This window comes from Lutra lutra, chromosome 12, assembly GCF_902655055.1.
Source record: "Lutra lutra chromosome 12, mLutLut1.2, whole genome shotgun sequence".
Taxonomy (NCBI): Eukaryota; Metazoa; Chordata; class Mammalia; order Carnivora; family Mustelidae; genus Lutra; species Lutra lutra.
The window spans coordinates 88,387,624-88,401,935 of record NC_062289.1 but is presented as its reverse complement, the minus strand read 5'-3'; the positions used below and the strand labels follow the sequence as shown (position 1 = coordinate 88,401,935).

The 14,312-nt window shown below is 60.5% G+C and overlaps 1 protein-coding gene across 2 annotated transcripts in view; it reads left to right on the top strand.

Annotated features, from left to right (window-relative positions):
• Positions 1 to 10,512, top strand: part of RBM19 (RNA binding motif protein 19) — a 116,158-nt gene extending 105,646 nt beyond the window's left edge. For both annotated transcript variants that reach the window (XM_047697276.1, XM_047697275.1), the window contains exons 24-25: positions 9,231 to 9,343; positions 9,972 to 10,512. In XM_047697276.1, the coding sequence (XP_047553232.1) occupies positions 9,231 to 9,343; positions 9,972 to 9,980 (122 nt within the window). In that variant the 3' untranslated portion in view covers positions 9,981 to 10,512. The remainder of the gene's footprint in view (positions 1 to 9,230; positions 9,344 to 9,971) is intronic.
• The last annotated feature ends 3,800 nt before the right edge of the window (positions 10,513 to 14,312 follow it).

Genomic DNA, 14,312 nt, shown 5'->3' with positions numbered 1-14,312 from the left:
GGATTTACATTGTCAGACCTTTTCCTCCCTGTTCCATGGGGCCCGCATTGTGGAGGGGCAAGAGTGGAGGTAGGAGTCCCATCGCGGTCCTCACAGCAAGCGGACGCAGTGGCCTGGGTGGGAACAAAGACCATGGGGATGGAGAGCAGGTGGACTGAGCCTGTGTGGTGAAGGGAGAGTCAGCCTAATTTACTTCCGGAAGGCATGAGGGAAATTAAGGCCGGTGTAGAGATTTCTGCTTGGAGCCACTCAGGATGGTGGTGCCTCGTGATGATGAAGCCCAGGAAGCTGGGAAAAAGCAGGTGGGGGCTGGGGGGGTGCACATGGGGTTTGAGACACTATTAGGACTCCCCATGGGATGTCAAGCAGATAGATCTATGAGTTCGGAGCTCAGAGGCGAAGTCTGGACTGAGATATAAATTTGGAGTCATCAGCATACAGATGATATTTAAAGCCTGCAACAGTTCTCCATCCCCCCCCTTCCATAACTTAATCATTCCTAGGACGGCACATTTTCAAAAGATCGGGGACCAGGAGAGCCGGTTATCCCTACGCCAGCCCTTGCAAATATGCCTTCTTGATCTTGGCCATGAAAACATAATCATCGGGCTTTAAAAATCACAGTCGGGAAAGTTCAAGGAAGTATGTGAAGTCACAGAATTTATTATTCAAAATATCCCTTCGCTGTGGATCTTTCCAGTTCCCTGGAGACAGAAGGTTCCTGTAAGCTCCCCTCACCTCATTTTTATTCCTCCACTTGGGTGCCTCTCGGTCCCTCCTTAAGGCTTCAGGGAAGCAGGCACCCCTTCCTCCAGAGGTATCAGAGGAAGCCGATGAGGGCGACTGTGCCACTTGCCACTGCAGGGACGGGGGCCGGAGGGCCTGAGAGGCGTCTTACCCTGCCCTCTTGGAAGGGCACTGCCTCCCCTGGCCAGAGAGCTGTGTTTTGTTCCTTCTGGGCGGCACCAGGAGAGAGATTGAAATGGGCCGGGAGACCAGCTCTTTTCTCAAATGCCCCAAGCCGGCCCCGCTGTTGGAGGGAGAGTCGAGCGAAGCCACGTGAAGAAGCGGGAATTGTTTTCGTCCCGCAGCTCCTCGGCGGCAAGGGTGCAAACGGCCAGCACGTTCAGAGCCAAAGGCTTCCCTCCTGCTGAGGTGCTGGGGAGGCTGGAGGGGCCCGGAGCAGGCGGGAGCAGGTGTCTGCAGGTCACCTCCTCCTCCTCCTCTCCCCTCCTCCCTGCCCCACGCCCTGAGCCTCTTGGAGCGGTGTTTTGGAAATATTTCCAGGCGCTTCAGCAATATCCTCCCCACTCTCTTCCCCTTCCCCCGGGAGCGGCTGTCCGTGCGGGGAAGGCACTTGCTCCCAATCCAGCTAAATTGTTATTGACTTGTGTTCTCTGCGTTCCGCAAACATTTCACTCAGCCGTCGCCAGCGAGGCCAGGAATCCCTGCTAGGGCTAACGGGGAAACCAGCTGTGCCGGGCCATTTCTCCTGCTCTTCCTCATCGATCACAGAATTCAACTGACAGAAGGAGAATTTCAGAGCGACTTGGGAGGGGAAGGGGCTGGGCCCGGATTGGACAGGGGTTCGGGGACCTGGGGACCAAAGTGCTGGCAACCGGGGCAGGAGGAGGGTAGGCTTTTCCTCCAGGGTTGTGGCTGGTGGCAGGGGGCGGCCAAGTTGGCTTCTGAATTGTCGGTTGGCCCAGGCCGGAGGAACCCACGAGAAACAAGACAGGGAGGTTTTCGTTACTGCTTCACGGCCACGAGTGAGACTAGTGGGGTCCTGTAGACAAAGAGGAGACCATAAATCAGAGGCTGCCCAGGTGAGCCATCAACTGAGCTCTGCCGTGGGTCTTTGTTTTACCTATAAAATATGCACAGGTGGGGTTTGTTTTTGTTTTTGTTTTTAATGAATCACCACTATTTTTGCTATCAGAAGATTTGGCCTGGAAAATCGAGCTTCTGGCCTCTGGAAAAGTTAGGTCTGACCACGCTGGTGCTACGGGCCCGTAGGGCAGCTGGGGCTGGGTTGCCGCAGTCTGCGGCCTGCCCTGTCGTCTCCCTCCTGTGCCTGCCTGACCGCTTGAGGCCCGCGCACATCTAGATCTGGTGCAGATTTCCTTCCGCCTTGACGCCCTGAGGACACATTACCGTGTCCTCCCTTTCCAAGGCTCCCTACTCCCGCCCCAGGGCTATGCCAGGAGGAGGGGGACAGGAGGTTCATGCCCATCAAGCCACTACTAGAAACGGAAAGATCCCTGCAGGCCCCAGGCAGGGGAGTGGGGGATGCCTTCCAAGGGTTCCGCTTCCTTTTCCTTTGTTGCGTGCAATGAGTCACCTTCACCTGGCCACCCCCTGCCTCTCCAGCCTGCACCAGCCTCTCCAGCATCTGTAACTAATGCAAACACATGCAGGACGGAGCCTGAAAGCCCCCAGGCTTAGCCCGGCTCCGAAGCCCTACCACAGGCTAAATCCATGGTAATCCAGGCCCTGCGGATGGGGAGCTTCTGGGCCAGCTGCGTGGAACGCACGGAGTGAGGGCCACCTTCCAGGCTGCACGCAGTCTCCTGCTTCCCAGCGAGCCAGGGCCCTGAGCACCGTGGTGATCAGAGGTGATCATCGTTCTCAGTAGCCAATGCCCGCCCCAGGCCACTCACATCAGAACCTCTGGGGGTGGGGTCCCAGCTTCGGTGGTTTCTAGATTATTCTCTCGGGCAATTGGGTGAAGGCCGCCACTGCAGGTAGGTGGTGCTGCGGGGGCTCTGTCTGTCCAGTCCTTTTCTGCCAAGAGCTCTTTCCTACAGGGGGCTGTGCTAGTGTCTGCGCTGCAGGGCGGGCCACTGAGCCCCGGGACCGCAGGCATCACTGGTGTGATGGGCTGTGGGGTGAGTGCGGTCAGGTGACTTCCCTAGAGCCGCTGCTTGCACGTCTGACAAATGGGACAGTAATACCACACAGCTTGTGGGATTTCTCCCCGTGTACACCCAGCCTGCCGCTCAGAGCCAGCCGGTGCCTGGGACACGGAGGCCCAGGGAATGCGGGGGTCCTCCTCTGCCTCTCAGCTTCTCCTGGTCAGCCCTCCGCTCACTCCCACCTGGGGGCCCCCGACACGGCCCCCGTGGCTGGCAGTTCCGAATATTCTTTAGAGTTTCCTGCACGGCGGCAGCCCCAGCCCCAAGCCTGGCACAGAGCATGTGCTCGCTTTCAGGTGGGTTCACGGGCCCCCTGGGTCCGCCCGTTTCCAGAGAAACTAGAAATGGGGACTGTTGCGTAGCATCTCCCCTTTGTTTGCAAATTAGTAACTAGTTTTTAAAATCTTAAATCTTAAATTGAGTCAGCAAATGCAGACGCTCTACCAGGGACCTGTGTCACATGGGAGGCTTCCTTCCCTTCGGTCACCTGTAGCCGTGGTGTCCTGGTGCGGGTTCCCCAGGGGCAGAGCCTGAGACACGGACTTGGCTACCAAGCAGATCACCTCAGAGGTGAGCCCAGGAAGTGCATGAGGAACGGGAAGGAAGCAAGGGTTCCAGCCCAGGGGCCACAGCGAGCAGGCCCGCCATGGGCGGCAGGTGCTCACCCCAACCAGGGCCCTCCAAGATCTGTGGGGCACACACCTCAGAGCTGTCCCCCGGGAGTCGAGGGAGCGGGAACATGTGTCCACCAGCTCCCCATGAACACATCTCTCTGGTGGAGGGTTTCTCCGGGGGGCTTATGTCCCCAGTCCCTCCAGCCGGCCCTGTGCCGCGGCATCACATACCCTGGAGGCCAGAGACAGCCACTGACATGTCCCGGAGCCACGCCCTAGTGCTGTGGTCGGCCACCAGGGTGGGGCACCCACAGTGGCTCCGGCACTGGCCCAGGGCTACTACTGCTGCCCCTGTTTGGTGTCCGTCCCGGAGCCGGAAAATGGGCCAGCCTTCCCTGAGCACTCGCCAGGGGCTGTGGGGAAGACTTAAGGGGCACCCATCTGAGCAAGCAGAGTACCTTCAGTCATTGTGGGACACAGAGGCGGCCCAGCCCGGAGCGGCGGGCTCTGATCCTGGCAGCCGGGGTTCGGCCTCCCCTGGCTGCCAGCACCTGCTCCTCTCAGGGCCCCTGCAGAAGTCCCCTGTCCCCCGCTCTGCTCGCCCTTCCTCAGTGCTCTGCCTCTGGAACAAAACCCCATGAGGCGCTTTCTGTCGTCCTCCCAGCAGCCCCCCCCCCCCCCCCTGCTCGCGCCTTCCTGTCTGCCTGCCTGTGCCTTCCACGCAGGGTGACAGCGCCAGCCAGGGCCGGGAGAGAGACGCGGGCTGGCATTCTGTCAAGGAATTAATTGAAAAATAAAATCATTAGATGGGAACTCCAGAAATGCAAAATGGTGGTTGGAGGGGGGGAGGGGCGGGGAGGGGGGCAGGACTGGGGGGTTGTTGGGGGACGGCTGAGTTTTTTGTCAAGTTAATTTCTTGGGTATTGATGTTCGGTGACATTCACTCGTTGTTTATCTCCGGGTGCAGCTGTAACGCTAAAAGAAAATGCACAGCTTGTTTCGTTTATTTATTTTACACCTTTCTCCGATTCCGCATTATGTTTGTTTGGTGAAAACCCACTGAGGCTTTTGATGTCGGAGAAGTGGGATTTCAGCAGCTGTTTCCTGCAAGCAGGGTGCTGGGCGCGCAGGCAGGGCCTGCGGGCGGTGCTGGGGGTCCTGCGGTGGGGACTCACTCTGGCTGACGCGTCCCCTGGTGGCGGGCGTGGGGGAGTGGCGGGGGGGGGGGGGGGCCCGACCCAAGTCCGATGCGCCAGGCCCGTGAGAGCAGTCACAGCTCCCAAGTGCTGAGCCCTTGGTGTGCAGGGCTCTGTGCACAGACTCGCAGATGCCCACGGCTGCCCCGGGAGGCGGGTCCTGTCTTCACGCCCCACATATGGACGGGGAAGCCGAGACGCTGGGAGCTGAAGTGACTTGCCCAAGGTCACCCAGCCGTTAGGCGGCAGAGCGGGGACCTCAGATCATCTGACCTGCTGCCTACACCACTAGCCCCGCAGGAGTCCGTGGATCCCCCCGTTTTCCAACATGGGGTGGGGAATGGGTACCATACCTTCCTTACCCTTTACCAACCAGATCGTCTCACTCATTTATCTAATAGCTAGTCATCGATCACCTGCCATCAATAGCCATCCTGACAGTCCCCGCCCTGTCGGCGCCTACCGGCCTAATGGCAAAGCGAGACACTACGCCAACACCCACAGTGACAGGGGTTAGAGCAACAGAGATGTCAGTCTGGCCGCCACCCGCTGGGGCCCAACCAGGGGCAGGTCACTGCTCCTTTGCCTCCATTAATTCTCCCCACGACCCCCTGAGGTCGGTGTTGGTGGTGCCCCCACATTACAGGCAAGGAGACTGAGGCAGCAAGAGGCTGGTCAGAGGGGCCTGAGCCTGCATTCCCGAGTGTGTATGTCAAATGCTGAGGGAGGACGTGCAGAGTAGCCAGGAGAGGCTCTCGCCGGAGGGAGGAGCCCACACGTGCTCCGGGCAGAAGGAGGGACTTACCTGTGGGCCTGCCGGTCAGCTGATGGCCACAGACAAAGCAAGGGAGGAGGAATTGTCCTGCCCCCCGTCCCGATTTTATACATGAGAGAGTGAACCTTGCGGGGTATGTGGCCTCCCCGCCGCCGAGGGCACACAGCTGGGAAAGTGCCAAAGCCAGGACTGTATGACCCTAAGGCGAGATGTGGTGACCACACGCCTATCTCTGTGTCTTAGGCTCCCGTGCAGCCTTGGCCGTGGCCTCTGCCCCGGGCCAGCGCCCCTGAGAGACGCCCCATGGCACAACCCAGACAATGTGTGTGGCCTACAAATGGGACAATTGAGGCAGGACCCCGGGGCTGCTCTGTGGTAGCTGGGAGCCTTGTGGGGTGTGCCTTGCCCTGCACCTCTGTCTCCCCAGCTGTGAAATGAGGGTGACGGCACTCCCTCCTGCAGGGGGTTCCTGAGACTCAGCTGAGGCCCTGCCTGTGTGTGTCCTTCTGCTGGCTGCATCCCCCTCCCTCTGGGCCTCAGTTTCTCCAGCCAGATCACCCCTCCAGGGCCTGCCTCGGGATTGGCGCCACTGCCTCTTCCAGGAGGGGGAGCTGAGGCTCAGAGTGGGGAAGGTCCCACCGCCACCAGCGAGGGGAAGCAGGGGATTGGAGCCCAGGTCTGGGTGGCATGGCTTTTCTTCATTCTGCTATGGCTGTGTCTCGGGATGTTTGGCTCTTAAATGATTGTCAGATGGCTGCAGAGGAGGAGAGTGTCTGGTATCCAGTGACTCAGAGGAAGGCAAGAGGGCAGCTGAGGGCAGGGCTGGTATTCCAGGCACAGGCGTGGAAGAACCGGTTCACAAGTCTTTAAGACCATGAGGTCCGCTCCCAAGCAGACTGAGCATGGCTGGTGCCCGTGGGCCTCGGGGCCGAGGTTGGGAGGCGCCCACTGGTTCAGAGGGTGGAACATGCCAGGCAGCCATGATCATAGCCGCCTGCGGGAGTGAGACCAGCACAGTGGGGTCAGAGGGCCGGAGCTGGGAGTCAGCTAGGTTCTGGCCACGTTTACATTGTCATCTCCTCCAGGAAGCCACCGTGATAGCCCACATGAAGCAGGTTCGTCCCCACCACGGCACTAACCCTGCCATAGGTTGTGGTTGTGTGGCTCCTTCTCTGTCTCCCCTCACGGGACCAGGAACGCCCTTGACAGGGCCTGTCCCACTCACTCCCAGGCCCGGCCCAGAGCAGCCACTGCCTAGTCTCTGCTGTGAGGGGATGAAAATGTGAACAAAGGTGGTTAAAGACTGCTTTGGGTTTGGCCCCTGCTTCTGTGTATCCTTCAGCAGCCTGAGCTGTTGAACCTCATCTGGGCCTGCTGTCCGTCCACTCAGCCAACAAGTACTTTCCGAGCATCTGCTGTACGCCGCGCGCTGTTCTGGGCCTTGAGGGCGCGGGCCTTGACCTTGTGCGCAAACACCGCTTCCTCCTGGAGCTGGCCTCCCAGCGGGAGAGGCAGACCGTAAGCTGCACAGTAAAACACGGGTGAATGCCACGGAGAAGCACGGACGGGGAAGTAGGGCAGGGGCACTGGGGGCCTTGTGCTTTTAAACAAGGAGATCGGGGAGTCCTCCCTGCAAAGCTGAGTCCCCCACATTGCTCCCTGGGGGAGGAGCGCTCCAGGCAGAGGGAACAGCAGGTGGAGAGGCCCGGAGGTGAAGGCCAGCAGCCAGGAAGGGACCCTGGGTGGCTGTCGCCACATGAGTACCTGAGGGGGAGAGTGTAACCGGAAGTTCATGGAGGTGACAGGTCCCCTGTGCGGCTCACAGAGGTGAGCCGTCCTGACAGCCTCAGCTTTTCCCCAAGTGAGCCAGCAGCACGGAGGCCAAGACAAAGGGGCCACAGGTGCTGATGCCCCAGGTGCCCCTGAGAGCAGTCTCTGGGAGGGAGGGGAGGAGGTGTCCACTGCCCTGGCAGCTCTGGCCTGGGGCGGGGGGGGAGGGGGGGGCCCGGCAGGGGTGGGGGTGCTCGGGATGCAGAACCGGCTGTGCCCCAGGACGCACAGGAAAAACCCGCTCCCTTGCCAGTGCCTCAGTGCAGTCAGGTGGTGGGGAAGACCAGAGAAACCTTGAAGGTCAAGCCCATGGCTCTGCTACCGCAGCTCGGGAGCTTGCACCCCCATTGTTTGTAACTAGGAGGGGGCGTCCGTGCCGGGCTCACAGGCCCTATTTCGCTGCTCTTCTATTTCCTGGCTCCCATTACAGGCCCACAAATTCAATTTCCCGAGGCCATTGTGCACCTCCAAAGCCTGGCGATTAGAAGGAAACCCAGAGTGTGGAGGAGGCATCGAGGAGAGGAAGCGTGTGTGTCTGAGCCCAGGGCTGCTGCCCCTACCCCCTGCCCATCCTGCCCCCTCTCCCTCTCCATCACTAACAGTGGTGGATGCAGCTGCTGGACCTGCAGGCTCCTAAGCCCCCAGGGTGGGGGCTCTGGAGAGACCCACATGAGACACAGGTCCTCGAGGGCCCCTGGCCCAGCGTGGAGTCAAGACAAAGGGTCACAGGGAAGTTTGTCCTCCCCGGAAAGACGTCACAGAGGAGGTGCTCTTTGAGGATGGGGTTGGGACTGTCTGCAGCTGTCTCTGAGCAAATTCGTGTTTTCTGGGACTGAGGCTGGCCATTAGTGAGAGGTCAAACTGCCAGAGGGACTGATGGCAGGTCGGGCCTGAGAGCAGCCTCCTCCCACCCCCAACCCTCCCGGGCAGTTGTCCCCATCTCCCTGGTGTTCCCTAGCCAGCACCAGACACTCATGAAATGTGGGGAGACTGGCTTTGGCGTTGCTGGGCTTTGAATCCTGCCTCCAGCCCTTGTAGCTCAGTAACCTTAGATTTCCCTGTCTGTGGCCCAGCTCCCTCCCCCGTCAGAGGCAGCCATCCCCCATACCTGCAGGACCCGCACACAGTAGGTCCTCAGTAGTGTTTGGGGCCCAAAGGGACTGTGTGAGCTGAGCCCAGTGTGCGTTCTGGTCATGCCATGCGTCTGCCTCCCCTTCCCCTCGCCTCGCAGAGAACTCTTCTGCATGCTTCAAAGTCCAAGTGAAATAGCCCCTCCCCTGCAGAGCTGCCTGTCAGTGTTCTTCCCTGCATCCCTCGCTGGCATCTCGGAGCATGATTTCACCCAACAGCCACTGAGCTCCTGCTCTATCAGGCGCCTTCTGCACCATGAAGAGTCTGTAGCCTCCAGAAAAGCTGGAGAAGCTTCTACTTCTTTCCCAACGATTGCTCTCGCTTGACCCGTCCTCTCTGAAGGTGTTCCGCTCTCTGCAAGCCAGCCCGAGATCCATCAGCCTCTGGGCTGCTGGGAGAGGCCCTCCTCGCTCCCTTCCTAACTGGAGCCCTTGCCTCTGTGGGTGGAAGGAAGCCAGGGAGGGGGTGGCGGGCCGAGCCGAGCAGGAGAGTTCCTGGGGCCGGGGAGAGGCAGCACTGGGGTGAAGCCAGAGACTGACTATCCATGTTTCTCTCTCCTCTCCTGTGTTCTCTACACCCCCGCTTTGGCTTCTGGTCCCCTGTGCCCCCTCCTCCAACTCGCTCTCTTCCCGGTGCCTCGTCTCCTCTCTCGCCTCCCCGCCCTCCATTTTGCTCATCCCGGTCCCTCTCCTTCCTGCCATTTCTCTCTTCCCGCCTCCCACCCCTCTCGGCTGTCTTTCCTCCTCTCTTGCCATCTGGGCTCCCACAGAGCCCCCGAAGAAAAAGCGGTCTGTGGTGTTGGACGAGATCCTGGAGCAGCTGGAAGACAGTGAAAACGACAGTGAGGAGCAAACCCTTCAGCTGCGAGCTGGCACCGAGAGGGTACGTGGCTCCAGGGCCCTGGGGACTGGGGACAGCCGCTCCGGCTTCTGCGCTCCTGGCGTGGGGGCTGGGGGGGTGGGGGAGAGCCAGCGGGTGGGAGTGCAGGCGACCCTGCCCTGCCCCAGACTGAAGTCAGAGGGGACGGTGTCCCGGGTGACACGTTCCAGCAGTCCCCACACATCCACTTTGTGCCTGGCACCCAAGGGCCGGGGGGCAGGCGAGACACAGCCACGATAGGAAGTTTCCTGTGGCCATACCAGGACCTGGAAGCCACGAGGACAAACGGCGCCTGCCAAGTCTGGCCGTCCGCTGCTCCCAGATGGGGAGACGGGCCCCCCCCCATTGCTGGTCAGGGAGTCAGGGCACACAGGGACGCGGGGCCCCGCCCCTGTGCAGCTGCATGGGATCAAGTGTGGCATCAAGAGGTCAGGACAGGAAGCCCCCATTCCACCCGACTCTGGCTGGGGATCCTGGCCTGGTGACCTAACCTCCGTGGGTCCAGTGTCTGCCTTGCACCCTGGTTCCCACCTCAGGTTTAGTGGGAAAAACATGCCGCCGTGGTCTGTGAACTGCCCCCGCCGCAGTGGAAGACCAGCTCAGACGCTTCTGTTCTTGGCCTCCCCTCCAGGGCTGCTAGTAGCTGGAGCTCCCACGTCTGCCGGCCATGTGCAGGAGTGCTCACAGCCGGGGACCTGGCCTCTGTCCTGCCCCAGGATCCCCGGGGACGTCGAGTCCTGGTTTGACCACCAGGGGCTGACCTGAAGCCCACATGCCAGCCGGTTGAGCCTAAGATGCGACTCTGATGGCCGATACCCCTGTCACTGGTGGACGACTCTGAAATGCATCCCGGCCCCGTCGAAAGGCTTGCCCCAGACTTGGGGCACCCGCGCGCGCTCACCACTCCAGCCTGGAAATACAGCCTCCGCCGGGATGGGGGGTCCTGCACTCAGCACACGCTGGGAGCCTGCCTCCCAGTGAGGAAGGAGCCGCTCGCTTCTCTCCCCTGGGTCTCGATCCCAGCCTCACTGTTCTCAGCTGTGCGGCCGCAGACCAGTGAGGGCCCCTCTGAGCCTCGGTTTCTCTTTCTGTCCCGTGGGGGTGGCATGGTGCCTTCCTGGTGTTTGACTACCTCAGTCAATCCAAGTAAAGCCCCGAGGAAACGCCCATCAGCGCTTTTGTGACTCCTTCATTTGAGACCTCCGGCTGGGGCTCCCGGGGAGAGTCCGGGAACCTTCTGACTTTGCAAAGAACTTGGTCTGTGCGTTTTGGAGGAAGGAGGTTCCAGTCTTCACCCAGTTTGCCGAGTGACCTTGAATCGGAGCAACACTCTCCAGCACCGGTAGCCGTGTGAGGCCCCACGCATGCCCCACGGCCCACAGGGCGGTGCTTCCTCATCAGTCCTGCTTCCCCCCCTCCTCATTCCCCAGCTTCCGCAGCAGGCTGACCTGTAGACGTTGGGTATGTGCGCCACACGCAGGTGGGGCCAGTGTTAAACCTCATCCAGGCCAGCCCCTCAGGTGACCAGATCCCCCAGTTGCATGGGTCTTGGGGTGACGGGGGTCCCTGCCCTATTCCTCCCCACTGCTCGTCCTGTTCGGGGGCGCGTGGGTCTTTCCGATTGAAAACGCAGTCTGTATCCACACGGCCACACCACCAGTGCCAGACCGATGGTGAGGGCAGGGTCACCACACTGGAGGTCTCAGGCCCATGGCCCTGGCACACAAGGGGCCTCACGGGCACCCGCCTGACTTGGACAAAGGTACTAGAACATTCCAGGGCAGGATCCGCCAACTCCTGCAGCCTGGTGTTGGGTGCCAAGCACAGGCTCTCCAGCCTGGGAGACCAGGTTCCCATCCCTCCTTCCTGCCCTGCCCGGCCTCTCTGACCCCCAGTCTGGGGGCTCGCTCTCTGGACAGGACCAGCCATGTAAGCAATGAAGAGCAGTTGAGTCAACTCTCCTGGAGGTCTCAGGGTGCTCCATCACCCCCCTTTCATGCTGCCAAGGATGTCCACAGTGGACGCCACCCTCATCGCCTCCCCTCCCTTAACCAAGGAGCACTGCCTTCTCCACAAGCAGCCAGCGGGATCCAGCTGGATCCGCGAACTAGATTACAGAAATACAGCCTAAAACCCTCAGGGTTACCCACACACTTGGAATAAAGTCACACTCCTCACCTTGCAAGGAGGCCCCCCTACCACTTGTCCCTCCCTTACTTTGTGCTGGTCCTTCCAGGGCATTCCCACCCCAGGGCCTTTGCACTGGCTCTTCCCTCTGCCTGGGACCCCCCTTCCCCCACATCTCTCCTGTCTCTTTTTTTAACCTCCCCTTGAGATCTTAGTTTAAATTCTCCTTCCTCACTCAGAGACGGTCCCTGACCACTTTGTCAGAATTAGCTCCGCTCCTCTTCTGCGCCCAGACCTGTGCCCACAACCGTCGCAGACGTCCTTACCCCTGTCCTTTTCAGTCACAGCACTTAATGCAGGGAGTGGCCTGAACCCTTCCCTGCCCCTTTGAAAACGACAGCCGCCTTGCATGGTCAGGGAGTACTCACACCGTCATAGTTCAGTATGGGAACCGGCACTGTTGTGATGATTCTGGAAGGAGGTAAAGTATGGTTGTTAGGTAATGGTCAGGTGAAGCCCGGTGAGGTATTCCTGGCATGGAGGAGGGATGCTGTCCCTCCTCGGAGGGAGACGCATCCGTCCAGTGCGTGCGGGGTGAGCTGTGGGGACTCTGGGCCATAGGGGCCCAGGCAGCCTGGAGACATTCACTGTTGTCACCAGACCAGGGCACAGGGGGAGTTTGTGGGGGAGTTAGAAGTGACAATAAGGAGTGCCTGGGTGGCTCAGTCGGTGAAGCATCTGCCTTCGGCTCAGGTCATGATCCCAGGGTCCTGGGATCAAGCCCTACTCCCGACTCCCTGCTCCATGGAGAGCCTGCTTCTCCTCTCCCCACTGGCGCTCGCTCCCACGTGCGCCTCCTCTCTGTCTCTAGCAGAAATAAAGTCTTTTAAAAAAAAGTGACACGGGGCATCAATCGATATGAGAAAAGACCGCGAGAATAAAACCGTGGAGGATGCGGAAGAAGGGGCGCAGCCCCGGGCTAGGGGAGCCTCCTGAGGCCTTTGTAGATGCAGCCATTTCTCAAAGGGTCTGTGGCCTCCGGATGCTCAGGGGGAACAAGGGAGGGGGCCGTGCTGGCAGCTGGGTTGGACTAGGGGGGGGGACAGCAGGGTCAGGAAGGGGGCACCTGAGCTGATGAGGCTGTGGGGCCGTCTGCAGAGGCCAGAGCTGGAACCTGTCGCCCTCCATGTGCCCCCCCCCCCACACACACACGCCGGCTCGGACTCGGGGCCTGATCCCTGCAGGCCAGTTTCCCAGGTTCCCCTGGCAATAGGCTGCCAGTTGGGTTTGGCAGGGGTGGGTACCATCGGGCAGTCTGGGGGCTGGGCGGGGGAGAGAAGATGAGGCGGTGTTCCTCTCCCTCCCTCCATCCTGTTCAGCGTCTCCACTGAGGGTCCAGCCCTGGATTCTACCACTGTCTCCCCAAGACCCCCACCCCCTACCCCCAGCCTCTGGCTCTGGCTGGAATCCTCTCCGTGGAACTGGCCGACAGGCACAGCGAGGAGATAGGGAACTGGGAGGCCTGCCTGCAAGGAGGAGCCCCAGATGGAAGCAGGGGTGGGAGGCCAGGAGTTTGGTTGGTCTGTGCACACAGGGCTCTGGAAGACTGAGCAGACAGAGACCCCGGGGAACTGCAGAAGCTTGGTGGTCTAGGGGGAGAGCCATGGGCATGAGGCCCTGAGGAACCCTGAAGGGTGGGACAGAGTGTTCAAATGCGGGACCAGGCTTTGGGGAAGGAGGGAGGCCACCAAAACCCTGGGTCTGCCGGGAAGGTGCTGTATAGGCAGCCCTGGTTGGACAGGTGAGCAGGGTCCTGGCTCCTGCTTGTAGGTGGAGGACAGGGGATTAGACAGGGGGTCTCACAGAGCTCAGTGAGGGTGGGGTGCACTGCAGCTGGGGGGGGCTGGGATCCATAGGCCTGGGTGCGATCCCAGCTGGACCACCCAGTGCTTGTGAACCTGCACCCAGGGGCTCAGTGTCTCCTGCCTCGGTTTCCATATCTTTAAAATGGGTACGAGAGGAATTTTGGCCTGGTAGGATTTTCTTCAAGGTGGGAAATATTTAACAGACTTGCATTTTTAGGGGACGCTAAATCGTGACTATCACAACCATTTCTATTACTTAACAAAGAGGAAAGCATGGGGCATTACACCCGCGGATGCCCCAGCAAGCCAGAGTCCCGCGTGCACACAGCAGGCCTGCTGGGCCCATGTCAGAGGCCTGGGGCAGGATGGGGTGTCCCTGCATCCAGGAAGGTGGCCTGGAGAGGGTGCCCTCTGCCCACAAGCCCCAAAGCAGGCCACGCGGGCACCTCCTTCACCTGGTCTTTTCCCGCACAAAAAGCCAGACAGGAGATGAGCCCACGGTTGCCCAGGGAGCACGTTTGGAAACAAGTGAGGCCTCCTCCAGGCCCTGGTATTGCTGGGTCTGTTCCCGACACTGCGACCTGGGGGCACCCACAGGCAGGATCGCCTGTTCTGAGATCTGGGCTCGGGCCCCTGGGTCAGCGCTTCTAGGCCAGTCCACAGCCTCAGCTGGGTAAGTAGAGGTTCTCGTCGGCGCCCAGCAAAGGGCCTGGCTATGGGGTCGTCCGGTGTCCCGGGGTCTGTAGTGATGGCCCGGGGCCAGGTATCGAGGTCTGCCTCCCCCCACCCCCAGGAGACTCGAGCTGGCATCTTCTGGGCCCAGTCTGCGCACTGCTCGAGGGCTGGTGTGACCAGAGAAAAGCCCAGCTTCCCTCGACTCTGGGAGGCGCCGGGCAGCTTGTGGCCTCTGGGAAAGGAGCAGTAGTGTGAGCAGCAGCCCTCCTCACTCCACACGGAGCAGGAAGGGGCATCCACCAGAG